Source organism: Anopheles funestus, chromosome 3RL, assembly GCF_943734845.2.
Source record: "Anopheles funestus chromosome 3RL, idAnoFuneDA-416_04, whole genome shotgun sequence".
In the NCBI taxonomy this organism is placed as follows: domain Eukaryota; kingdom Metazoa; phylum Arthropoda; class Insecta; order Diptera; family Culicidae; genus Anopheles; species Anopheles funestus.
The window spans coordinates 36,396,037-36,422,143 of record NC_064599.1 but is presented as its reverse complement, the minus strand read 5'-3'; the positions used below and the strand labels follow the sequence as shown (position 1 = coordinate 36,422,143).

At 40.7% G+C, this 26,107-nt stretch overlaps 2 protein-coding genes across 3 annotated transcripts in view; one reads left to right on the top strand and one right to left on the bottom strand.

The window, feature by feature from the left end:
- Positions 1 to 19,111, top strand: part of LOC125767647 (gamma-1-syntrophin) — a 56,451-nt gene extending 37,340 nt beyond the window's left edge. Inside the window, exons 3-11 of one of the 2 annotated variants that reach the window (XM_049434445.1) lie at positions 2,649 to 2,717; positions 2,815 to 2,970; positions 5,679 to 5,837; positions 9,702 to 9,828; positions 12,159 to 12,299; positions 12,426 to 12,610; positions 12,684 to 13,067; positions 13,155 to 13,358; positions 13,833 to 19,111. In XM_049434445.1, coding sequence (XP_049290402.1) covers positions 2,655 to 2,717; positions 2,815 to 2,970; positions 5,679 to 5,837; positions 9,702 to 9,828; positions 12,159 to 12,299; positions 12,426 to 12,610; positions 12,684 to 13,067; positions 13,155 to 13,358; positions 13,833 to 13,943 — 1,530 coding nt within the window. In that variant the 5' untranslated portion in view covers positions 2,649 to 2,654 and the 3' untranslated portion in view covers positions 13,944 to 19,111. The remainder of the gene's footprint in view (positions 1 to 2,648; positions 2,718 to 2,814; positions 2,971 to 5,678; positions 5,838 to 9,701; positions 9,829 to 12,158; positions 12,300 to 12,425; positions 12,611 to 12,683; positions 13,068 to 13,154; positions 13,359 to 13,832) is intronic. The other variant, XM_049434446.1, reaches the window with a different exon arrangement.
- A 43-nt stretch (positions 19,112 to 19,154) lies between these two features.
- LOC125767624 (mitotic spindle assembly checkpoint protein MAD1) lies at positions 19,155 to 22,318 on the bottom strand. The gene is made up of 5 exons (XM_049434402.1): positions 21,953 to 22,318; positions 21,704 to 21,879; positions 20,533 to 21,622; positions 20,306 to 20,452; positions 19,155 to 20,083 (listed from the first exon to the last, which is right to left on the bottom strand). The coding sequence occupies exons 1-5, from the start codon at positions 22,071 to 22,073 to the stop codon at positions 19,356 to 19,358; spliced, it is 2,262 nt and encodes a 753-aa protein (XP_049290359.1). The 5' UTR covers positions 22,074 to 22,318; the 3' UTR covers positions 19,155 to 19,355.
- Positions 22,319 to 26,107: the final 3,789 nt, after the last annotated feature.

Genomic DNA, 26,107 nt, shown 5'->3' with positions numbered 1-26,107 from the left:
TTGCTTCAAGAAAAAAAATCTGGTAAAACACAGAAACAATTCGCAAAGTTGCGCGATCAATAATACAGTGTAAATTACGTCTAACAAAAGATTGGTAAAACATAAAATTGAATGAAACAGTAATCTTGCTTTTAATTGAAAGCTAACGCAGGGGTGGATAATGAAAGCAGACCATTTTTAAATGCAAATTAATTTAATGATGATGATCATAGGTCCTACATCTTACCTTAACAACGGTTTGAAAAGGGTGATATAATCTTCACGATATTTTAACTCTAATAATAATAAAATTAAAAAATTAATATCAATACAGCCAGGCCGCTCCACAGGAATTAAAAAAAAAGGATGAAAGTAAAAAAGAATGAAAGTAATTTACTCGTGGTGTGCAAAAACAATAATTCTGGTTACTTCAAAGTTAACTGATCCGGAATCTAATCTTATTATTCTCAAATATTGATTAAATTAAAACATGGACAGTAAAAGGAAGCTTCAATCGAGGCATGAACTGGGATCATATCCCATTTGAACCGTACCCCCGGTACGCAGGACTGACTATGCTGCTTCGAGTAAATAAAGTCAAGTAAAGCCATTAATGGCAGGCCACGACCACTTGAGGTTGTAGTGTCACAAAAGAAAGCCACAAAATAATTTTACCAAACAAAATTGTACAGTAGAATTCTAAGACATTTTTTAGTCTCACTTAAACAGAAAATAGTCATGGAATTTCGTCTTCATTTTACTGACCATCACAGTCCATTAGCCATTATTACGAAACAATTTCGAATTGATTAATGTTACAATATTTTCATTGTATAAAAATAATATTTCAATTCTTAATTATATCTAAAAAACAGGATGAAAACCCCTGCCTAGTAATGTTTAGGTGATCGGTATGCTAATCACCATTACCACCGTGCGGGAGAACTAGAAAGTGATAATTGTAAACCTCGGCGTACAATAATTATGCACGAACAAGTCAATCGTACACTAATACCTGCCCCAGCACCCATTACAACTTCCCGATTGTACGATCGTTCGATCAAACGTTTATGTAATTTTTAATTAATTTTCAATTACCCGCCACCTCTGTCTACCTCCGTCATGTGGCCAACCAAATCGGGAGGGTGAGTGTATGTTTTGCCGTTGTCGAAACGGCATGTTTTGACTATCAACTTCTACTGTGCTTCTTCGCCACCGGTACACGCGATACGACTCCTTTGCCCACCCACTTCGGTACCGGATTGGTGTGCACACTAAAATGACTAGTTTCATTTCTCATGCAAAATGCTACCACCTCGTACCAGTCAACCGCATCACACACGGATAGCAATTACATCTTAAGCTGCGAACGCCTAATGTGGTGACCGGCCAGCATTCGCGCAGCTCATCAGCGACTTTAAGCACAGCGTCAACATCCCATCGGCAGCTCATTCCGAGGCTGAAGAAGAAGGAAAAAAACGAAGTTAATAATGATTATCAAGATGAATTTCTCCCATTAAAACGGGCGAGCCAGTTTGTCTGGATGTGGTGTCAGTGTAGGTTACTTTTTTCATCTCTCGATGCTGTTTTATGGTGGCCGAGTTTCCGCTACACTCTCTCACACTTCTCCCTAATGCTCCTAATGTGGTGGGGAGTGGAAAAGAAATTTGTGCTCCTGCCCATCAACACACTTTAGTGTAATTATTTCATTCATTTTCCACCACCAACGCCGTACCAAATCGTCTTCCTGCTGCGTTCGCGTACACTTATTTGCTTACCTCTTTTCTTACCGCACAAACGAGGAACGAAGCTAGACACAAATAGGGGAAGCTTAAGTGTGCTGAATAAAAAAACCCGCGAAGAGAAGGCGAGATGTTTTTTCGGGATAGTTGGATGGAAAATTAGCTGCGGAAAAGGTAACGTAATCTATATTTAATCATACTTATTTTACCGCCATTGGTGGTCGCTCGTAAAATGAGGGTTAGAAAAATGTGTTAATTTTGCATCCGTTTTTTTTTGTTTGCTTCTGCTTCTGAACGTTCGTTTCGAGCCGTATGTTGGAACGGTTTCGACCCATAATCGTACCAGAGATTGGCTGATTTTGATAGAGTGTGAGCTCTCCGAGACAAACCGTCTGCTAACTAACCTTCCTCAACCGCAAAGCTTTTGGTGGAACAGGGTGAAAAATAAAACCAAACTTCCCCTAACCCTTATTGACCGTTTTTACGAGCAAGCTATATACTATCGCTAACAAACGAATCTAAACAAGAAGGAACCCAAAAAATCGTACGGCAGGAAAACACGTGAGCAAGGGCGATGAAAAATTGACGAAGTTTAATCAGCTTCTACACCGGTGCTCGTCACGCTTACCCGGGAGGCCTTTTCTTATTGGATTCCACCCCATTTATCGGGTCCAGGGGAAGACAAATCGTGCCAAAGAATATTAGTTCCAAGCGCTTTAAAGCTACCTGCTTGTTGGGGTGGTGCAAAACTTTACTCATAAAATTTTAATTACAATCCAATCGATCGCATGCCCATCCGTGTTCCGGTGCTGTGTGGGCGGCATTGTGGTCGCTGGCAAGGGGGCAAGAAAAAAAACGTTTCGCAGCAATTTTTCCCCCTTCTCGTAATTCATTTCCCGTTCTTTGTGTCCTTCTTTCTATTTGCAGCAAAATATGAAGATCAACGCGTCCAAGATGGCGACCCCGATCGAAGAGAAAGTTGATCAGAATCTGAAGGTAAGTTTCGTACACGTGTTCAGCTGATTGGCCCGATACGTGTTGTCGATCGGGTTAAGGATAATATGATTTTTCTGCGCAATGCGTCATTCTGCAGACCCGCACCGGGATGGTAATGATAAGCGATGGCAAAAGCAAACCAGAGCTGGCCCGGCTGCATCTGTCGATGGAGATGATCACGATCCAGAAGCAGGACACGACCACACCCGCACCAACACCCACGAACGCCACACATCCGCCTATTGAGTCTAAGGTAAGCTAAATTGGATTATTAAAGTAATAAAACGTCATCATAAAATATTATTGCTGATAGTTTTAGTGATAATGAGTTTAAAATAAGACCTCAGATATCAATTATTCAACAGTTTAACAGTTAAACTTCAAAAAATTATGTTGCTACCATGGCAAGTATGTTTTTTTATTTTATTTTCATGACCTCCTGTAGTTTACAACTCAAGAGAGGCCATATTATTGTTTTGCATTGGTTGTAAACCAATAATCTCGAATGATGTTGTCTAAGTAATAAATAAGTGATAACAACTAACCGATGGAGTCAAGAGTAGCATATAATACATTCAGTAAAATGATCTGTTAACCTTCACAAATCAATAAAAAGGTCATTCCACATCACCCCGATCGCAGGAATCCGACGATTCAATGAACATTTTCGTGACTTTTCGGAATAACTAGGTTATGTTTACATCATCGCTGGCAAGTGTTTTCTAATTTTTTGTGCTACTCATCGACCGATGCCAGATAAGCACCATCCCAGCGAAAGGTGGCGGCAAATTTCTTTTACTCTATCAAACAAAAAAAAACCCTGACTGAGACCAACATTAACAACAAAGCGTAAACAAACCATCCAAAATCTGCCAACCGAAGGTCGCCCCGGGCTCTGTCGAAGATAGACGAATTCCTGGTGGTCCACAAAACGTGAAAGAAACCCCTTGCGCTGTCCTCTAACCGTCCGCTCAGTAACATTCTGCTTAAAAGGGTGTGCACAAGTACCGCCGTGCTAATCGTTCGAGCAACATAAAACCGAAACCACATTAGTCGATTGGCGGCCGTAAAAACTAATTATCGCTTTGGCATGGAGTTCTGTTTTTTTTGTGCAATTCTCCTTTCCTGCCAAAAGCTCCAGTGTGTTTACTGAAGATTTTTCTCAGAGCCTGTATCTCCCGCGGGTATTTCTGCGTGGCTGTTTGCATGAGCACTGTTCCAATGCAAAACCAATTATCCAAAACGTCTCCCGTTTTGCCTGAGCAAGTATAGGAATGAAATAAAATTAAACACACATGTATGCATAAGTGGTAAACATATAGCAAATGGAGTCAGTTTGCAGGCTTAGCCACAACCGTATGATTACGTTATCAGCAGTGATAATAGCGTCAGTTGCGGGTCAACAAGTTTAGAAAAATCAGGAAGCTTACCATGCTGCAAACGGATAATAATTGTTTGTTGATTTTAATGTTTCTGTTTACGATTAGCAATACTAATTGTAAACTGTTTGTACACTGGTAAAGCTGGTAAATATTGCATAACGAACTACAACTACCATTAAACCTCTTTTTCTTGGCTTGCAAGCCTATGTATTAGACTCAGTTTGTTATATAATGGCTTACTGATTATAACATAAATGAACTTCTTTTCTGAACATACCTTCTCTGTGGTAAATATAGCAACTTAAATAATATTCCTGTTTATAAATAAAAGATGTTTTGAGAAATTTCAAAGCTAATTGCTCAATATTATTGCACTGAATCTGAAATTTAGATAGGTAGATGTAGCTTCTTTCCACCTTTCCCTATCTGTTACGAGGTGTAATTGATTCTGTGTAAAGCTTTCTCAACTCTCATACTTATAAAGCTTTCCAACATGGCGGATGTGTTCATTGAGAAGCTTTGTACATAACCAAAGTCATTTTGAGCAAGGAGAGGACTGATTCCTTATCAATATCAAACAAATTTCAGTTCAACTTAAAAAAAAATACAGAAATGGCTCTAAATTACGAGAAAACTCCTAATTAGACACTTTTCGAAGAACAAAGTTTTCCAAATTTTAACAAATCATGTTATTGATTTGAGTATTTACTATGAAAATCCGTCAGTATTTGTCTCCTTGCAAACAGTTCGTTGAGTCCATCGTTGAGTCAGTATTAATAGGATATTGTCTTCACAGTTTAGAGTTTCAGAAAATTTATTATCTCCAAAATTAAAACCCAAAGAGTAAAATCATCGCCATGTTAAAATGTACATGTTCCAAGTTCTAACGACTTATACTAACGTTATCTCTGTTATATAATACAATTTACTTCTGTTTATTTTATATGAAACACACACACACATTTTAAGCCAAAAAATATTTTTTTAATAACAAAAGTTTACCATTTTGCTAGGCCGTTCTACCTGAATAAAAAAAAAGTTTACGATTTTGAAAATTGATTCATTTGATTAATTTGATTATTTGAAAATTTAAATACCCACAACGAAAAAAAAAAAAATAATTTTTAATTCCAATGATATTTGTAGAATTGGCAGTCGGTAACACAAACTTCAACCAAGAAGACTTCCTTTAAGAACTTCAATTTTTTTTTGCTTGAATAAAACGTTTTTTGTCTGAATCTGAAAAGATTGAAATGGAAACACTTTTCAAGCAATATATGAAGGAGTCTCTCATTAAAACAAATCTGAGATTTTAACTTTTTTTTCGAGTTTCTGAGCGTATATTTTCTTTTAAAATAAGGTCAGTGTGCTGGTACAAAAGAAAATATATTAGGTGTAATCATACAAGAAACAGAAGAACAGTGTTAGTAAATTAAACCAAAAAATAAAAAGTGTGTTATGCTCAATAAATGATAAAAATAGATAAATTCCTATATGTCATCGTGCTTTAAAGCATGCTGAGTAAATGCGTCAATTGACATCCATTGCACATCTCGTTTACCTTTCCTTAACCCCACAGGAACGCATGGTACAGATCACACGCCAGAAAGTGGGAGGCCTTGGACTGAGCATAAAGGGTGGCGCCGAGCATAAACTGCCGATACTGATATCACGCATCTACAAAGACCAGGCGGCCGACGCAACAGGTCAGCTGTTTGTCGGGGATGCCATCATCAAGGTAAGTACCGCCGTGTCCCAGGTGTCCTGTCGGTGTGGAGACGCCAGTTTTTTATCGCACCGCGGGGATCTTTTTCCGTTTTTCGTACACTTTTAAAAGGCACGTTACAGGTGACCTAAAGACAGAATACCTTGCGGGAGAGGGACCTGTTAGCATAAACGTCAACTAAAAGCAACAGTGCCGGCTATATCGATAAGGGTTCCCAGTGTAATGGTGCTGCAGGTTTCGGCGACGTAATACTTGGACTATCTTTTCTTGTGGGTCCTTTTTTATTTCTGTACATGAATTTGCACTCCCTTTTCGGATGGATTGCAAAGCAAGGCAACTGCAAAATATGGATAAAAACGATAAGAAATACATCCGCTTGTTGAGCCTATCTCCAACCAACCATCACGAATGAGTCGGATATTTAAATTTATCCACCATCAAATCATCACAATTATGTTAGGCGAAGCAAATGTATTTCAGTGAAAGTTTCCTTACTCAATTCCTGGCCTGCACCTAGCCACAATGTAGGGAAACAATTTCGGGAACACGAATAAGGCAAAAATTATTTTAATCCTGATTTGTTTCGCCGTTGTTTTCTTTGCTCCCTTTTTTCAACCCTCCCTAAGGGTTTTTTGGGAAGTTTTTTGTTTTGTTTGATCCTTGTGAAGAAAGCAGCGCTAAAAATAATCAGGATCACTTTGCAGCTTTTCAACGGCGTCCAATCAGCCTGCTGCTCCGAAAACCACCAGCCAAATTGATTCTCCCAGTTAGCTTCCCGAAAAAGAGGGGATTTCCGGAAAGTAATAAGAGTACTTCCGGTTTCCGGTGGCAAGTAAACCGTCCGTAACCGTTGGTGTGTACATTTTGTTTCACATCCAACGTTGAAACCGCGGATCGGAGTTTTCCACTGGTAAACGTCCTAAAAAAGGGATCCCTGCTCGACACTTTCCCGGAAAGGGAAAACTGTGGTTAATCCCGACGTTGCACCCAGATGGAAATGGTTAGTTTTTAGGGGCCCAACATTTCACTCATTTTCCCGGCCTTACAGGCTTACAGGGGCTTACAATTAAATTTGAAAATTTCGAAATAGGAAACCAGGAAAAATGGTTTTACATTTTCCTACCACGACGGGTTTTTTTATTTATTTACTTTGAAATTGTGCCATCTACATCTTTGTATTCGATTCATTTCGCAATATTTACCTGGGCTGTACGAATTAATTAACAGGAACCGTTTAGCGAACGGGTTGTTTTTATTTCTTTTATTGTTTATCCTCTTTTTGAGCTGGAGATGAGATTAAAAAAAAGGTTCATTCGTCGACCTTGGCCAAAGCTTGTCGGAAAAGTTTCAAGCAGCTAAAGAAAATTACAACATCATCGGCAATTTAGAGGTTGGACAGTTTGGTTGTTGTTTTGGTTTAAACGTTAATTGCTCGGTAAGTGTCGTAAAACGACGATGCGTACAGAGCATTCTAAATAGCCAACAAAAATTATACGGAGTGATCTTTTGAAGATTTCAATAAGTTCGGTTTTCGTAGTTAAATCTTTTGACCAGAGATCTTTTGAGTTAGATAATATAAAAATATCGATTTGGTACTTATTTGTTTGATATAATATGATAATCTTAAGTACTACACAAATAACAAATTAAAGCAGTTTTAAATAGATTTTTAAAACCGTACAGTTGTAAAGCTATTTGTAACAGTGAAATGGTGTGTGTGAACTTAGCCGATTACTACTAAAGTTTCATTTGTCTTTTGCTACTTATACTTCATTATAGTATTTTATCTGAGTTTATGGTAGAGTTCATTATAGCAGTTACTGTAGATCATTTATTTAATTGAAGCGTAAAGTTTCCATCAGACAGACTATACTTTTTGGCCTAAATGCGATCGAAATTCACCACCATACTAATTATTTTTGGTTACATTAATGCATGTAAAAAGTGCGGCAATTACTACGGCAAGTACTCATTTCTTTACCTAGTATCTCTTGCTTGCTACGCACAGCAGTGTTTGGAAAGCGTTTAAAACGTCATGAAACCTTTCCCATTTACTACTGAGATTATGATAGCCATCCCCGAACCGAGGAAAAACGGGTTAAAGTTTTACGAGTGTCTCCTAATGGGTTAGTCTTGTTCGACCGAGCAATGGTATGACTTCATCCTGTTTCCTTCCATTAGACGGTTAAGCTCAGTTTTTGGTAGAGTGATTGTACTTTTAATTGAACATCAACAGAATACCTGTGTAATTTTTGTGCTCACCGTAGATGTGACAACGGATCCCATCTTTCCTGACGAGTCCGAAGCAGCAGAGTCCTCAGTTACAGTAGTATCCCATGGCACTAACTAATCTCTTCCTGGTGATACCAAAAACTTCGTCTGTCACTCTTTCATTTCATCAATCGACCAGACCGGGAGCTTAGAGTAAGCTTCTTTTTTGCTGACTTCCCGTGTCCTTTATTTATGTGTGTACCGAAGGAAAGAAAAGCCAGACAAAGTCAGTATAGAGAAATACTGACGAACACTAACGCGTCCCTGGGAAAGGTAAATGTAACAAATGGCGCTACCGTGTTCTGTTCCGCGTGCGGTTTTGTGTCCTTCCATTACACCATTTGTTTTTTGTGCATGTGTCCCTTTTTGTTTTCATGCATCATGAAAGCTCTTGACCACAAGAACACCCAACAGTGCACCGAAGCCAGTAACCGAGTCCCGGACGCTCGATCCGGACAGTTTAATTAAGTTAACGTACAAATGTGTCAATATATCTTTACTGACCGTTGTGGAGAGGGGGTGGGGATGTGGGGAATCGTCTGGCAAACGGACACGGTGGAAAACTGGGCCACCATTTTGTCCTTGTCAATTGCCAACGGGGCAAGATAAATGAACATCAGTCATTCATTTATGTGTTTTTGTGGCATTTTGATGTCACTTTTTCGAAACCACCAGGTATGGTATTTTATAGCCTTTTTTATTATCAAATGCTGTTCTGAATGGTGCTTTAGTAGAAACGACGCTTTCTTTTGATACAGAACGATCATCGGTTTAGGTAAAGGGTGGTAAAATTTTCAATTGGAAAACTTTTTCACACCCATTAAAGCTTTTTAATCCTTTTCAAGTGTTGGTGTTTTAGTAGTGCGCAGTGGTGCTCATAAATCAGAATCAAAAATTCATCATAAAACTGAACACCGCAAGAGTAAAGTTCGGACGGAATGGATTTGAATCTAGGAAAAGTTTTAGCTACGTAAATGCATGGCTAAAACCAATCCAAAACTAAACTAGTGTTACAACGCGTGGCTAGCAACCATGTTTTAAAAATTCAACACATCCTGCCCTAGCCACAGGGCATTGGAGTTTTTCTACTGACCAGCAAAAGTTATGCTGCAGAAAAGGTGAAAATTTTGAACCGGAATGTTAATTAGATTGTGGAAAATGATTTTTTATGCTTCATATTTTATTCACTTAAGCGCCCATTGGATCCGGATTCCGAGGAACACAGTCCACTATTTTAATTTAGACAACTTTCTTTGGTTCGAATTAGGTTGAGTGTTATTAGATATTCAAAGGTAACGCGTTATTTCTATTCATTTATCTCCTACCGAATAACAAAACTATACTGAATGTAAAAAATACGATGAAAATAGTAAAAATCAATAGAAAAGAAAATTAATTAATTAAAACAGTTCTTCTATTTAACACATTACTTCTGCTGCATCTTGTCTGACTGTCTGACACAGGATAAAAATGAAAAGTCAAACAGTGTTTAACATTCTCCGAAAAGCCAACGACACCAGACGCGCTCAATGCATCATCTCTATTACTTTTTGTGTGTCCCATCCATCCTTCGGTACAATTGCTCTACTTTTTTTTGTATTTCAGGTAAACGGTGAATACATCACAGCCTGTCCACATGACGACGCGGTCAACATTCTCCGAAATGCTGGCGATATCGTGGTACTTACCGTGAAGCATTACCGAGCCGCTACACCGTTCCTGCAGAAACAATGTAAGTTCCTTCTTTTCATTCCCATTTTTTTCTCAATTCTCGTCCAAGTACGGATGCCTCCAAGCCAAACAGGCAAATGTCGTCCTTTCTGCTTAGTTACTCGAACGCCTCGGTACGTTCAGACATAAAAGCAAGTCGACCAACCGAGGAGCGAAGTTGTGTTTTTTTGCATCACTCCAAACTCCAACTTTTTTCCCATCGGATCGGTCATTTCACCAGGAAAAACTGGATGAGCGAATTACGAAACGGAGACAAAAACAAAACGACAACAAAGTGGAAAACGACACTCTTCAAGCTGAAGTGTTGTAGCTCAAGCTTCTGGTGTGTACGGTCGTTTTTATCCTTTGGCATGGTACGTCACGGTACCACGACATGTCGAAGGAATGAAGGCACCCTTACAAAGGAATGGAATGGAACATGTACGAACTGTTGCGCAACTGATTCCGATGTTTAAGAATTTGCCGTTGCCACAAACACCTCTGGAGCATCTAAGCATCATCTTCATGATGTTATATCAATTTAGTACTCTGTTTTTAGTACAAAATGTACTCGGATTTTAAGTTTTAACTATAAGTATGAACATTTTCCCAGGAATGTCAAACATATGTCCACCAGATGGCTGTACTAAAAGCTGCTTACTATCTTAATTTCTGTAGCTTATTTATCGTCTAGATGTTATATAGCTTATTTCGCTTAGTTTGGTTCCTTGATTATGTATATTGTTTTATTTTGAGGAATTGGTATAATCTTCAATGCATTCTTGGTTCAGAAATAGAAAATTACACTTTAAGTTAAATCACTCTCTCTATTCCAAATCAAAAGTTTTAATGGAAAATGTTGAATCTTCTTCTTCCTTTTGGCGTAACGACCTCTAAGTTCATGCCGGCCATTTCTGGGTTACGGACTTATTTTACCACGTAGCTGGATATTCCGGATGGAATTTGATCTCCGGTCCTGCCGTGTGTTCTCTTTAGCAGTTGTTTCATCGTATCGTATTGATCGTACTTATGATCTGTTTCTTTTTGTGCGTTGTTGGCAAAGGTCTGCCAATTCCATTGACTACTAATACGAAACTGTTGACCGGGAGGAGAGTATGGGGGGAGCTCCAAATTTAATTGAGACAACAAAGGCCTTACACGAAATACACGACATTTTGCAATGTTATAAACTCAAGGCTGCCAGAAATTGTCCTATCAATTGCGTCTGGTACAAATTTTATTTCCGATGTTTCTGAATGAATGTGGTTTACTTACACGGTTAAACGACGGTACGCAGGACACTTACTTTCATAATCCACAGGAAAGCATTGACTTCGGACGACAAAACTGCTTCTTCGCGGTCACTTTGCTTTTGCACACTACCATTTTCTCTTTTTTTCACATACAACTGCATTGCGCTTTGGCAGATTTCATACACAAGAAACGCCTATAATGGCCACATTTCCGCTTTGTATGGAATATGATCGTCGGGGAAAAGTTATTTCTTTTTGGGCACCAAAAAAGCTCTTGAAAAATTACCGAAAGCTCTTTTTTATAACTTGAATACTTTGCTGTCCGATCGCTAATGATCACAATTTCTCCTTTTGTCATGATCATTATCTCATATGCTTCGTTATCACGATACACCTACACAACTATAATTGCCGAAGTGGATAATATCTTTGGATCTTATTCTTTCGAACTTACTTCTCTCCTCCTTGAGAGATGCACATTGGTTCGATTATGTGGCAATGAATTAGACAATAAAGGGGCCCCTTTCCCATACTCCCGAATTGGCGAGTGTGCCGTGGCTAGAAGAAAGGTTTTCTTCTGCCGCCAACATTCATACACATTTCCGTTCTTCGTGGCCGACCTGACCGGCTGCCGCCTACTCCACCTACCGTTAGATCCGCCACTGTGAATTACCAAGAGAAAGATCAGGAACTTGTATTTCTGTACAACACTACCGAGGTGCTTGCTTCATACATTTGTATAAGAAGAAAACAACTTACTTTCGCCGTGTGTTTGACACCTCTGGCTGGAGAAGGAAGCTTTTTCGATCCACACACTTTAGTTGTTGCTAAAAACTTTTTTCAACCGGAAGCAGAACTCGCTTCAAACTTGTCTGCAATTAGCTTCACCCCAAAAGCAATCCCTCTCAGTTTGCTTGTCAGTCTTGAAGCAACCGTCATTTATCATGCAGAAGGCACTCTCCGTCAGTTATGGTGCTTGGTGCTGGGAGTAGTAGAACCTATCAGTCATCCGAACTGCACCTTTCTAAGCTGCATCGAAAAAGCTGATTCCATAATTTATTTCATTACACTTACACGCTCTCCACTAACGCTACCACAGTAAGCCGGGAAACGCCCGAATCGGACAATGATGCGACGTGCGCCGAACTGAAGGCGGATGAAAATTGGAAATCGGTCAACAGTAGCCGTCCGGTGTCCATCAGTTCGGAGCCGGAAAATCGATGGATCGATTTGGTTTCGGGTAAGTTTTTCCAACCCACTGCACAGCAAACGGTACGTTCGTCTGCAGTCTGTTTTTCGTCGTAAAAATGATATCGCTTCTTGGATGATTGATATGTTTCCTCTCTTTTGGCACATTCCCCGGCAGTACCCCTGATGATGGCGTACGTCACGAGGTACATCTATGGCACGGACAAGCTACGACCGAATGCGTTCGAGGTGCGAGGACTCAATGGGACCACAACCGGTATTATACACTGCGACGATCTAGCCATACTCAGCCAGTGGCTAAAGTACATCACGGACAACGTGGTCGGACTGACAAGCTTGCAGGTAAGATGGTTCCGTGCGATTTCCCAAGTACTTGTGCGCGCAGCCAACTAAATGAATCATTTTATTTCGCCAGATGAAGCTGTTCAACCGAAATTTCCCCGTCGGCGAACGGATCGAGTACATGGGATGGGTGAACGAGGGCGTCATTAACAATCACATCTCTTGGCAGAGCTACAAACCGCGTTTTCTGGTGCTGAAGGGTACCGAGGTGATGCTGTTCGACTCGCCACCACTCAACGTGACCGGTCTGACGAAGGCGAACGTGGCCTACAAGGTGTACCAGACGATGTTCCGCGTTGTGAAGGAGTCGGAAACGGTTGACTCCCGGCAGCATTGTTTCCTGCTCCAAAGCTCCGGTCACGAACCGCGCTACCTTAGTGTGGAAACGCGCCAGGAGCTGCTAAGGATTGAAAACAGCTGGAACGCGGCGATCGTTACGAGCGTTATCAAGCTCGGCGTAAGTGTTCACATTCTCGACCCGAACGGTTTGAAGAGATGTTTGTGCCTTGTACGTGTAACATGCACAATTTTCGTACCCTTTTAGCGCAAAACGTTCGCCGTATCACATCACGGTAAAACGGGAGGACTCACCCTAGACTGGCAGGCCGGATTTTCGCTTACCGAAGGTGCGGATGCGGCCGTTATCTGGCAGTACAAGTTCTCGCAACTACGCGGCTCCAGTGACGATGGCAAATCGAAGTTAAAACTTCACTTCCAGGACCACGAAACGCGCACCATCGAAACGAAGGTACACGACGTTTTTTTCCTGCTTTTGTTCCGGCTTGCTTTCAAGCAGTTTGTTTTTTTTACATTCGTTTTGCCATTTGACCCCGGACGTTCATTTCCTGCCATCTGCACTTGACACCGGGCTGTTATATTCCGATTCCGAATTTTTGACTTTTAATTACGGCTTCGAATGCGAAAATCTGCTTTCGGGTTCGGGTCGTGTAGTTTTGCGTTTCCATTTTCCGTTCTCTTTGCTCGTTTTTCTTTTTTTTTTGGATTTTTTGATTGAAATTTGCTTCGGTATGTTTAGGAGAGAGTGATGCTCGGTATACATATGCCTGCCGTAAACAGTGTTGATGCTAATTTCGGTTTCTTTTTGTCTTCTTTTCTCGTTTTTGCTTCATTCATCCATAATACGCATTGGTTATGTTCACCAAAACTCATCATCATCATAACCCCCCCATATCCGTACATCCGCGCGATCTCGGCACACAAGGAGCTCGAGTGTCATGTGCTGCAAAGTTTGCTGTTCTGCATGCATGCCTTTCTGACGGCGAAAGTTGCTTCCGTCGATCCCACCTTCCTGAGCTCGATCCAGCAAGCCTAGACCCTGGTGTCCAGCGGATTCCTACCCACCACCGGGTGGTATGATGTGCTGCTCGACGGAACGGGAAACAGTTAAAGGGTACGCCGTAGCCAGGGACATCTTTCCTGTTCCCTTGCCGAAAAAAAGTCCAGTCCCAGTGTCCCTGTCGAGTGTTTTCGCAGCAACTTCCGGATGCTGCACTGGATCCCACGCCCACGTGGACTAGCCAATGTCAACCGAGAGCTTACAGACTTCAACGAACTGACCAGATGTCATCGCGCAATACGACTAATTAAACGATTATATACCTATACACCACGCACATGGGTTGCGGATCCCATTGGCAACGATATGTTGTGGATACTCGCGCCATTTTGGATTGTGAAGGTACACCCGGGGACCGTCCTGCTGTGGAGACGTTTAGCTTTATCCCGCGCATCGGTAGCATTAGTTTAGATTGTTCGTAAAAGCGAAAGGATAAGCGGAAATTAGTTCGTTGGCATACCCGCATTAAGATAGCCACTTAAGAATAGGTTTCATTCGTTGTGATTGTTGGCTATTGTTGTTTATATAGCCACCAAGTTGAACTTGGGGACGCTAACCCGAGAAATATTAGGTTCGATTAGTTTAGGGGTTTTTTTTGTTGCTAGTTTAAGGAACCAATGGTACACCGTGTAGACAGAAAAAGAGGTGGAATATTTGTATCCAGCCACAGAGTGTTGACACCTTCCATGCTGCACTTAAAAATGTCTCTCATAAGAGTAAGTACGCAAGGATCTTCTGTGCGAGAAATAGCGCTCTATATTGAAATTCACCAACCTCTCGTACCAACAAAATGTCCCAGTTGACTTGATAAATCCAAAGAGAAAACGTTAAAAAACAAAAACTCCACTCCACCGTGAAGCTTGCACTCCATCCGATTTGTGCTATTAAACTGTGACACGAGTCCCTGACTGACTGACCCACCTTCACCAAACACCAACGTTGGCGGAAGTCCCCTCTGAATGCCCTGATTGATGGCAGTAATTTTCTTGGCGAACGTTGTTCATTTCACATTAGCATGCGCACGTTCTTTCGCTCGTCTAACAACTATCCCGCCATATGGAGCGCTTGGAGTTGAAGTGGTACACGAATTTAATTGCAAATCCACCAGCAACTAGAATATCATAGGTTCTGTTGGCGTGCAGTAAATATTGGCAAAGTGTTCACAGGTTCACAGGTGGAGGTTTTGTTAATTAAAAAGGTCACCAAAATAATTAAGCCGAAGAATGGCAGGTGTAACGGTGTATAAAAATCACACTACCAAAATGCGATATAAAGCCCACGTGTGTTGATGAAGGGGGGTTTTTGTGTAATATCATCCAGATAGTCCACGAAGTCCACCATCAACTGAACCATTTTGAACTGCTCGCTTGTACAGTGAACGTGTGAAACAAAAAGCCCAAAACCCTGGTAGGAAAATTATACAGCAGCACAACATCAGTTCCGATGTTTCGCAGATAGTTTATATATTATTAGACGCACAAACGCACATAATGTTATACATAGTAACTGTAGCTAAGTAATGCAACTCTTTCAGTGCCGCAAACCGAGCACACTGAAACATTTACCCACCAGAAACCACAGCAAAGCAGAAACGAATGAACACGTTTACACATATAGTGCGATATTGGGAGAACGAATCAAAAAACCTAATTATGTCACTCTCTCTCTTCCCTCCGCCGAATATCAGATGTAAATCGAAATTTGAAATAGAACAATTTAACAAAACTAACCCGTAAACTTGGTAGATAGATAGTATGGAGCAAGTAACTTCACAAATTTTAACAAACTAAAGCAAATGAAAAGGAAATCAAGTCGAGCAGTGGATAGAAATTGTCACTTTCTAGCAACGCCATACTAACGTCTATAATCGAAACTGGAAAACATCTAACCCACATCGCTAATATTACTGCTAACTACTTGCTACCCAACATGCGCTGCAAATCCATTACCAATATAGTCAATAGATGAAATTCTTCAATGAAATGACAACAACAAAAAAGCAGAAATCAAATTACATACATAACTATAACTCCACTAGAGAAAAAGGAAACAAACAATACAGAAGTCCATTCTTTTCCACTCCAAAGCTGTACATGACTGGAACACACATTTATCCGTCTGTCTGATTACAACCAGGACACAAAGTAAAATGGGTTAAAAAAACGAATAGTTAAATTAACTGACAGAAAGGCGAATTCAATTGCCATACGTACATTAGACAGATAAACGAAGAGTCTTTCCCGCCCAGTAAGGACTGCTGCGCTTCGCTTATCTACTTAGTTGTTTTGTTTATACGTTTGGATTCATTTCTTTCCTTCTCTGCATCTTTCAAGCCTGTGCTTTGAGCAGCATGGTTTACTTCTATTTAATGTGTTTTCGTTTCTTATTATTGCTCTAAGCAGTTGAAGTTGATAGTTTTTCTTATCCATTCGTTTGCTTTCCTTATCTTCTGCTCTTCTCAATAATGTCTCCTGATCTGCTGTGTTTTATCTTTGTTTTTTTTTTCTAGATATAAAACTGTCCTGTCTTAAGTGTAACCGTAAAACAGAAAGCATCAAAAATCAGTATTGAACCTGGCCCGTGAAGCAATGTGAAGTCTCTAGCAATCGATAAAAATTAAAATATTGCATTTACTTTCTACACTCAAAACTCTTCCCTTCCCATTAAACAAAAAACTAATTACATCGCTTTTTCGCGAATTACAGATGAGGCAATTACTTTTATGTGTCTTATAAAAAAAAACAGAGAGTATATTAGCAAATTATTATGCATCACCACGATATGAAGAGTAAGGAATATAAATCGTCACCATTGCAAGTGCACACTGAACTGAACTAATTTAAAATTAGTCTACTCCTGTTTACGGAACCTCTCCATATATTGCATTGGTGATTTGAGGAAGGATTATTACGCAGGATTACTTACGCACACGCGCACATTTCATACGCCACAAAGCTGGTGTACCATTTTGTGCGGAAAGTTTATGCTGAAACCTATCTGTTGATACTAATTGCTTTAATTGAAGTGAAACGAACGAGAAGGACATGTTTCCTTTACTTTACTCAACTCACACAAACACGTACACATATACACATACATTGTTGGCCTGTTATCATCATTGCTAAGAGTTTGGTGCTTGTTAATATACTGTTCGCGTCATAGTGCTTACAATCGTTAATTGCAGAAATATTAGGAAATTGAGTAAAAAAAAAACAAACAAAACAAAATACTTGTTACAAAACCAGAACCAGAATGGGCTGTTAGAAGCAAAATCTATTTTCACTACAAACAAAAAAGGCTTACCAAATATGTCTTCTCATTCGCCTGTTGTTTGCTGCACAAAAGGTGTGCGCATTGTTTTTTAAATTGCCAAATGCGCGCTTCCGGCGGTGATTGGTGAGTGTTGTATATTTTTTTTATCATATGTTAAGGTTAGTTTTCAAAAGCACCATCAAAGAAGTGGGCAAACAAATTCATTAGCGGGCTAAATGAGTGTAGCACCTAGCGGGAAGGTGATAATAGGACATGTTAGGTGTTTAACTTAATTCGTGACACATTTTTATGAGGGGAAAAAATCCACTTTTCTTTTTATTGCAATTGTTGAAAAACATTATAACCTGACCGGTTTTCTGTATAGCATTTTAAACATACTACCACCAATTGTCATACTTTGGCATATTTGATGATCTCGCTAAAGCAGCTCATAATGCACATCTTTTACTTGGTCCCACCATAATTTCATTTTCCTCCCAGCACATGCACGCTACTTTTTCTAGTTTTCGAAAAACTACGCCGCAAATAAAATATTTGAATTCTACTGTAGCAGCATTTACATTTCTAAATGATTAGTGATTGGTTTTGCAATGTAACAAATTGAAAGGCGGGAAAAGAAGCGACTAGAATGTGAAAGGATCTAATGCAATACAAAACGGATAATCAAATTGTGTGAAAATGTGGGCAGAATTTGTGCGTTCTGTATGTGTGTGTGTATGAAAGTGCTAGTATGGAAGGGAACGGAAGACAATTCACGCAGAAAAATTATATACACGAATATACAATATATTAATATTTAAAGGAAGGTCTATCCCATATATTTACACGCGATGTTTTCCATACAATTCGGACAAGCCACACACATCATACAACGTCGTATCGGAAAACAGAAAACGATCGCAGCACCAACTGGTCCAGTTTCTCCTTCCCGTATCCTTCTTCGTACTAACCTACAACGTGTAGAGTGGTACGGCCTGGTAGAGCTTCCCACATGAAACAGTGCACCATCACTTTTGGACGCATTTACGTGCGTAAGTAGTAGAGTTGTGAACGACAGGAGAGAAGAAGAAAAAAACGCCCATCAAAATGCATTTCGGTGCGATAAAAATGGACCGAATTGAATCACTTTCTTCCCGTTTTACAAATCAAATCTCTCTCCAAACGGAATTTACTCATGGTACGCATATGCACATTCTTCGAATGCACTGCCGCCCACTTCAAGCGACAAGATATACAACAAAATAATAAAAAAAACATACATGCACACACACACATCCAAAAGATTAGGCACAAATGCTAAGGATAAGAAATTGATGAACATCCTCACCGGAAGATGTATTGGTAAATGTGTATTAGAAACCCCAATTCTAAAATCGTGTTGAAAATGGGTAACACAGTTAAAACGGCGAATGAAGGAGCGAATTTTCTCAGAAAAGATCATATTCTAAGTCAACCAATTTCCGTAGGTTATATGGTTAATAAGTTAGCTAGATTCTATCAGCCATCACTATTAAAATGGGTGCGTTTTCTTTTCATTTTCTGCATCTATGTTATTAAAGAAAACGCAAACGGATGAGAAAAAAAGCAATGGGAAAACCCCAACTGCAATGAAGATGCTCAAAAAAAGAGGATGGATTAGCAAAATTAGAAGAACATGCAAAAAAAACTAGGTATTTCTTTAATGGATTTTTTCACGACGGATCCGTTCGAAAGTGTCACAAAAGAATTTGTTTTCTCCCCCAGTAACGCGCGCGGCACGTCACAGCCTGGAGTCAAGGGGTGTTTCTAAATAGCTCCCACGTCGTTAGTTTAGCCGCGCAATGGACTATAAAAAAAATCGGAAACCCCAAAATAAACACTGTAAAACTGAATTGTAACGTTCTCGACTCGACGCGACACTAAAAATCCGAAACGTAAGCTTCCGCGATATATCTCGTATCGTAGTTCCGAGCTTTTATTTGCATTAATTCGATTTAGGAGGTGTCGTACGCGATTGCGAATTAAAATTTACATTAACCCCACGGTATTGCCGGAACACCCGGATAGACGCAAGGCAAACACCATTAATTTGTTTGTAATTTACACAGCGTGCACCACGTGCAGGATACGTTCGCTTTACTCCGATCCGCAGTATTGAACCATCATGGTGGTTCGGTTAAACAGCTCGAGCGTCAGCGAGCTCAGAAACACCGGTACCGAGTTGTGCGTTTTGAACTGTGTCTCGACCAGTTCGCGCAACGAAGCTGCATAATCCGATTCGAGCAGCGTCAGCACACTACCGTCCGGGGCGAGCGCAAAGTTCAGATACTCGTCCGGACTTTCCGCGTACTGGCTGCGCAGCTGGAAGTAGCTACCGCTAATCCGATCAATCTTGAAACCAAACAGCAGGTTTACCACCGTACGAAAATCTTCCGACGATTGCTGATACAGCTCCTTCCGCTGGTCGTACTTGGACTGCAGTTCGGTCAGCTGCATCCGCAAATCGACCGATTCCTTTATCCGCGCCGTAATGTTGCCCGCTTCGTCCGTGATGTGCAGACACTCGGTCAAGTCTTGGTTCGCCTCCTGGAGCCGCTGTATGTGGAGCTTCAGTCGCTCGACCTCGGCCATCAGCTTCAGCTTGCAGGCATGCTCGGCACGTATATCTTGCCCCGCCGGACTATCGACGTACCGGAGTACTTTTGATTGGATTGTGCTCGTACGCTTAATCTCCGCCCGGAGCGTCATGTTGTGGACCTCCACCTCGAGCTCTTCCTTGCGGCGGTTCAATCGTTCATTTTCCGTCCGAAGTTCGTCAATTTCTTTGCGCAGTTTCTCGTACTGTTCCGATGTCAGCACGAAACCTTTAAAAAAATAAAAGTAAAATGAGCATATCGTAACGTTTTTTCTCTTGATTTTAAACATTTTTAACGATTATCGTAATTGCAAAAGAATACGAACTGCTGTACAATATTGCATCTCGATATTATATTGCTCGATATTATATTATATTATAATTCTGGTTTAAGAACTTTGTGAACTCAACTGAAATCCGTCGTATAAAACATGAGAAAAAAAATACTTACTGATATCGGGCATCACTTTATTAGCTTGAAGTTCCGCTTCTTGCTTGTGACAAAGGTCCTTATACCCGGTCAACGTCTTTTCCAGCATATCGATACGTGCCCTTAGTTGTTTCTTGTCACCCTCACTGACTACGACGGAGTGGTTAACTGCAAGTATAAAATACCAAATTGTATAAGCAACAGGCGGATTTACACTGTTGTCACTGGTGGCTCCGAAGATTTCTCACTGGTTAAATCATTCTCGTAGGTTTCGAGCAACTGCTTCAGATAGTCCCGTTCCCCGGTAACCAAATTTAGCTTCTTCTGTGCCCGATGTACGATGCTTTGCAAACCTTCCTGGGCTCGTTTGTAATCCGCCAAGCGACTGTTCAGCTTCGCGTTCTCCGACTGCAGCTCATCGATGCGCACCTGAATGTGGTTCTTCTCCGTCTCAGCCGATGATTGTTCGTTCGTCAGCACCAGATCCTTCTGGAGTATCTGCTCGATGTGGCTACGCATCGACATCGGGCTGATTAGTCCCTCTTTGGGTGAGTAATCGTTCCCAAGCTGGCGCCACTCGGCAAGCTCCCGTTCGATCTCATTCACACGCACCTCCAGCGAAGCAGTTTCGGCCTCTTTCCGTTCGAACTGTTCCAGGCGGGTCTGCAAGCTGCTCACCTGCTCCTCAAGCAGCAGCTTATTTTTAATCAAATCTTGCAAATTTTTCAACTGCTCCGTCAGCCGAATGTTTTCCTTCTGCAGCTCGTTCACGTTCGCTAACCGTTCGGAGGACACCTTCTTCAGGCTTCTCCAGTCCTCGTAGCTGCCGACCTCGTACTCGAGCGTTTTTACGCGCGATTCCGACTCTGCCAGACGGAGCTGTGTATCTTCCAATTCGCGTTTCGTTTGATCGTAAGCGTCCGCTTTGCCTTGCAGCGTGTCGCATAGTTCTCGCGTCGTGTCGAGCTCTACCTGCACTAACGACAGCTGTTGTTCGAGATCGGTTACCTGGGTGGAAAGGTCGCGAACTTCCATATTAAGCTCTCGCGTGTCGGAATGATACTTTTCCTCCATCTTCTGCAACGTCTGACGCAGCTCAAACTGCCGACTGTCCGCAGTTTGCTTTAGCTGCTGGTACTGGTTGCGCGTTTTGGTCAGATCCTGCTTTGCGACGTGCTCCCGTTTGCGTAAAATCTGCAAATGTTTCTCGAGATCGGTAACCTTCTGCGCGTTAAATGCTAGTTCTTCTTCCAGCGAAGATATTTTGTGCTGGTTACGGAGCTGCGTCGTTGCCATCTCCGTGTTGAGATGTTCAATTTCTTTCTTCAGAAACGTTACCTAAAATGTACACCGTCAAATAACATAAACACAACCGGTAAACAATCATGCCACATGGTGCAATGGACGGCGTGTCTTTACCCTTGATCGTGCCTCCAGCAAATCCGCCTTCATACGGCGAGTTTCCCATGGGCTCTGTGCGACCAGAGTAGACGCGTACCCGGTCGCAGCAGACGAGAAGGAATCACCGCTGACATTACCTTCGTGCATCATATCGTTGGTTCCCTCGCATCCGGAAATGCGACGTTTCTTGCGATCTACGATGAAAACATAACGAACAACAAGTCAGAAGAAGTGTTTGCAAATTCATACTTTACCATGTTGCCTTACTCAATTCGAAAGAAATATTGTTTTCGAAGCTAAGGCGGCTAGAACCCATCGTGGTAGACGAATTCATCTCGCACTTTGTGAGCGTCTCATCACATCCCTCACCATCCATCGTTGTTTCCATTGATGTGTATTTTCTCTTGCGTTACCGGTAATTTTCACTTACAGTGCCGGTTTTGAATGAATCTCGCTATTGAAACTATGTTACAAGCCAGATTGTCGGAACCGGTTTCGGATTGGTTTTATTTACTACACCATTTACGGGATTTAAAGCGCGTAAACTAGCAGCAAATCGGCAAACGAACTTGCTTTCGTCCAAAAATGCTTATTTTGTCTAAAGGCTTCGTTAAAATGTGTGGACGAGTTTGACAGTTTTCGTTAAAAGGTGTGCGTGTTTTGACATTTCATCCGAGCTTCAACCGGTACCCGCAAGATGTCGCTAAGTACCAGGGCTGGCGAAGCAAATTAAATAGTTTTTTTTTGAAAATATTGTTTGATTTATATGGTAATCACCAGAAATTTGCTTAACTGACTTGCTAAATTTCCTAATGTAACATTTTGTAAATGTTTGTAAATGGTTTGTAACGCATTGCAAATAAAAATTTACTACATTACAACAAAAGAATAAAAAAAATAATTTCACAAAAACAGAAGATACAGCTGCTAATTCATATGGGCGGCCTGGGGGAAGAGATGATAGCGGCGCTGATCTCTACACGACAGGACCGGATTTCAAATCCAATCCGGGCCAAACCAGTACGCAGGACTACCTATCCCTGTACGGTTAAATAAAGTCAAAGAAAGCAAGTAATGGCAGACCAAAAACTCCTCTTGATGTTGTAGAGCCGCAAAAAGAAAAACACTCACTGTTCTAAATAGACATAGATTTTTCAGCATCAGTTTCCATTGAGTTTTGAATGGATTTTCACCCATTTTGTGAGATGTGTTCATATTTGTGTTCCATAGTGTGTTGTTGAACAACAATTTTCAAAAAGTTTTTCATGCTTTTCCTTGAATTTTTCCATAATATCTTCAAGAGTTTGGTGTTCTTTTTTATGTTCTCTGCCCAGGGCATATGGCTTATCTTATTAGTCTTATCTAGTTTGATTTATCTTATCCACATCGCTTCTTCTGGTTTTCAAGTAGATGCTTCCACGGGATTTTTTTAAGTGTCTCTCAGGCTTAACCTGATCCGTTTTTTTTGTGGATTGTGGAGTTAGTCAAAAAATAAACAGGTACCACAAAAAATGTAAAACCGATATTTGTCAAGCATTACCACAGATTCGTCCATTTCACTATATGGAACTTCAATCTGAACCGAACATCAATCATGAACTGTTGAGTATACCCATTACTAACTTGTTGCTTTGTTCGCAGACGATCAGTGAGCTTTGCTTTAAAATTTTTAAACAAATTACATGCAAAATGCAAACCACAACTCAGCTCAATTGTTGCGTTCATCCAATCTCATCAACATTTAATTAATCAACCCAATACAAATTGACCATCGTACGACAATTTTCAACTAGTGGCCAGCAGTGGGTATGCGGAAAATGTAGCACCGAATTCATGACGGTTCGTAGCCTCAATCCTCGTCACACATTGAATTCCTCATCGAATAGAGGAAGTGAGTGCTGGTGCGGGCAAAAAACAACAAAATCAAATGTGCAGTCAATTGTAGAAGCGGCACAACTTTCCCCCATTGTCCGTTCATCACCATCGCCCCCCAAAAAAAGGGAATCCCGTACCCTGCGAATGTTTATTAAAATGCTAATAATAATCCGATTTGAAATTTAATTTTCGATAAGCCAAAGCAATTCGTCCTGCTCGTCCTCGTACACATAGCCACACAACCGCATAACCATTACCGCTGCACAACGCGCTGACGCACCCTCCGTTACGAATACATAACGTTTAAGCTTTCGCCAAAAACGAGCGGAAAACGGATCCACGATACCAGACAGCTGAAAAAACGGTAACATTTAAGGTACCCTCGGTAAGAGGGCAAACAATCCAATGGCCAGTTCGGAATCGATTGCTGCTCGAACCGGGAGCTTTCGCACGGTTAGAAATATCCGCAACCTTCGGTCGGTTCAATACGATAAAAATGTAATCCGTTCCACCGTACCGTAGAGTCAACGGTTTTCGAGCAGCACTTTCGTTGTTTCGAGTATCTGTTAAGATGCCTTGGTAACGATGGTAACGAGCAAAAACCATAGGACAAAACAAAAACGAAACAAAATGCAGCACAATGTGTCCGAATGGAATGTGAAAAATTAAGATAATCCATAGACAAGGTGAAAGACAAAAAAGTGGCCAATTAGTAAAAATGCAAAACTCGTTTAAACAAAGCGGTCAAGATAGCAGGGCAACGGGAGGGATTTTACCTTCTTTTGCTCTTATATTTCACCCCGTCGATGTATGTAGTTACTTCCCTCGTAGAAGCTAAATTAATCGCCATTACTTCAGCAACCGTTCAACTGTTGACCTTTGATGGGAAAATGTAATTTGCTTTAAAACGATATCAAATCGATCGGTCACAGGTTAACAGGTATTGCCTTTTCATCTTGTTCTCTGTTCTTAATCTTTTCAGATGAGATATAATACAGAACCGAACACCCCATTGATTTATGTATATGTTTGATGTTTCATTTATTTATATTAACAAAACTGCGAAAGCGACAAATTTCATTGATTTTTCATGTGGCTACCTTGCCACCTTTTAGTTGACCAACAGATCGGTAGTCAATGTATACTAGTTGTCTATATACTGTGAAAATTTGATAGCTTTATCACTTCAATTGCGGCCGCTATGGCCAGAAAAGTGAAGGAACTTTGATTTGAAATTTATTTAAATCGCCTGTCCCATACGGTTCAACAACAAAGTTAGCTATCATGGCACACTTCATGTCTGCCGGATACGATCGCGGAAACTTTTAAAAGATTAAGACACTTCTGGAGATTGGGCAATCCATCGTTTGGAGGTCTGCTTCAGGCCATCCAATTTGTGTTGAGTGACCGGAGGAATCAACAGAAGTTTAGATGGAAAGATGGTGGAAGTTTAGATGGTGGCCTTGCGTTGGGTCGAAAGGTTCGTTGTAATCGACTGAACGGTAAAAAAAATATTTGGCCAAAAAATGGATAATCACATACGGTAGCGTAAATACAAGCCGGCTCGAAAAAAGCCGGTCCAAGCTGGTTGGAAAGCTAAGTGGCGGTGCCGCAAGCATTTTTACCTTCTCAACTGGCTTCAGCTCACACCTACGGCTAAAGTTACGTCTAGCAAGTTTTTCATTTCCTAAGGCATAAAATACATCTTATTTTGTAAAAAAATATCAATTTCCTTTCTTTCCAATTACTATCCATGTGCAAAAAGTCGCTTTTTTTCGCTTTGATATAGGATCGCGTGCAATTGTTATGGAACGTTAGATTCATACGATTCATAGTAAGAAAAAAAACTGATCTTTCATGATATAATTTCAATAATTATACAGCGCTGCTTAGTGATAAGTGCCAACCGAAGTTTCGGTTATTTGGTTATTTATTTGTATCTATTTTGATTTAGATTGTAGTTATCTAAAATAATTTAGAAATAAAAAAAAATATATTTTTTTGCAAAATATAGAAATCATGAAATATAGAAATATATCACACTATTGAGAAGCGGCCAGTTTCTTCATTCGAACAAACAGAATAGAAGAGAATAGAAGAAGAAAAAGTAGTATCAACGTTCGACAGCTTACCCGACTGACAAAGTGAAAGCTTTTTACAGGCAAGGACATGAATAAGCATGAAAAACTTGGGGAAGCGCAATAGATAGCCGTGTAAAAGCGGAAAAGTTTTGATTGCATGTGTAAGCCGAAAGCCCATCTTGCGCTGGCTTCTTGCTCCTACGGTAAAATCGCGCACTAGGCTAAAGCGGCCATGGTGTGGAAATTATGATAGAAAACGTTTGAATCTCGCGCTTACCTCTAGCATTCTAATTCTGACATGCACTAAGACTAAGACTGACCGTAGCTCAAAGGAAAGAACACGTTTCAGTCTCACGCATACCTGCGCTACAACGTACCCTTTTATCCCGTCACTAAACGCTTAGCAATTGTCGCGTTTGCCAACGCGATTCAGAAAAAAGTTGCAAAACTCCATATAAAAAAAATT

Coding starts and splice junctions, on each gene's coding strand:
- LOC125767624 (XM_049434402.1), bottom strand. CDS start 22,073: ATGGAAACAACGATGGATGGTGAGGGATGTGATGAGACGCTCACAAAG. Junction 21,623..21,703: donor TGCTGGAGGCACGATCAAGG/GTAAAGACACGC, acceptor TGTACATTTTAG/GTAACGTTTCTGAAGAAAGA. Junction 20,084..20,305: donor TAAAGTGATGCCCGATATCA/GTAAGTATTTTT, acceptor ATTTTTTTAAAG/GTTTCGTGCTGACATCGGAA.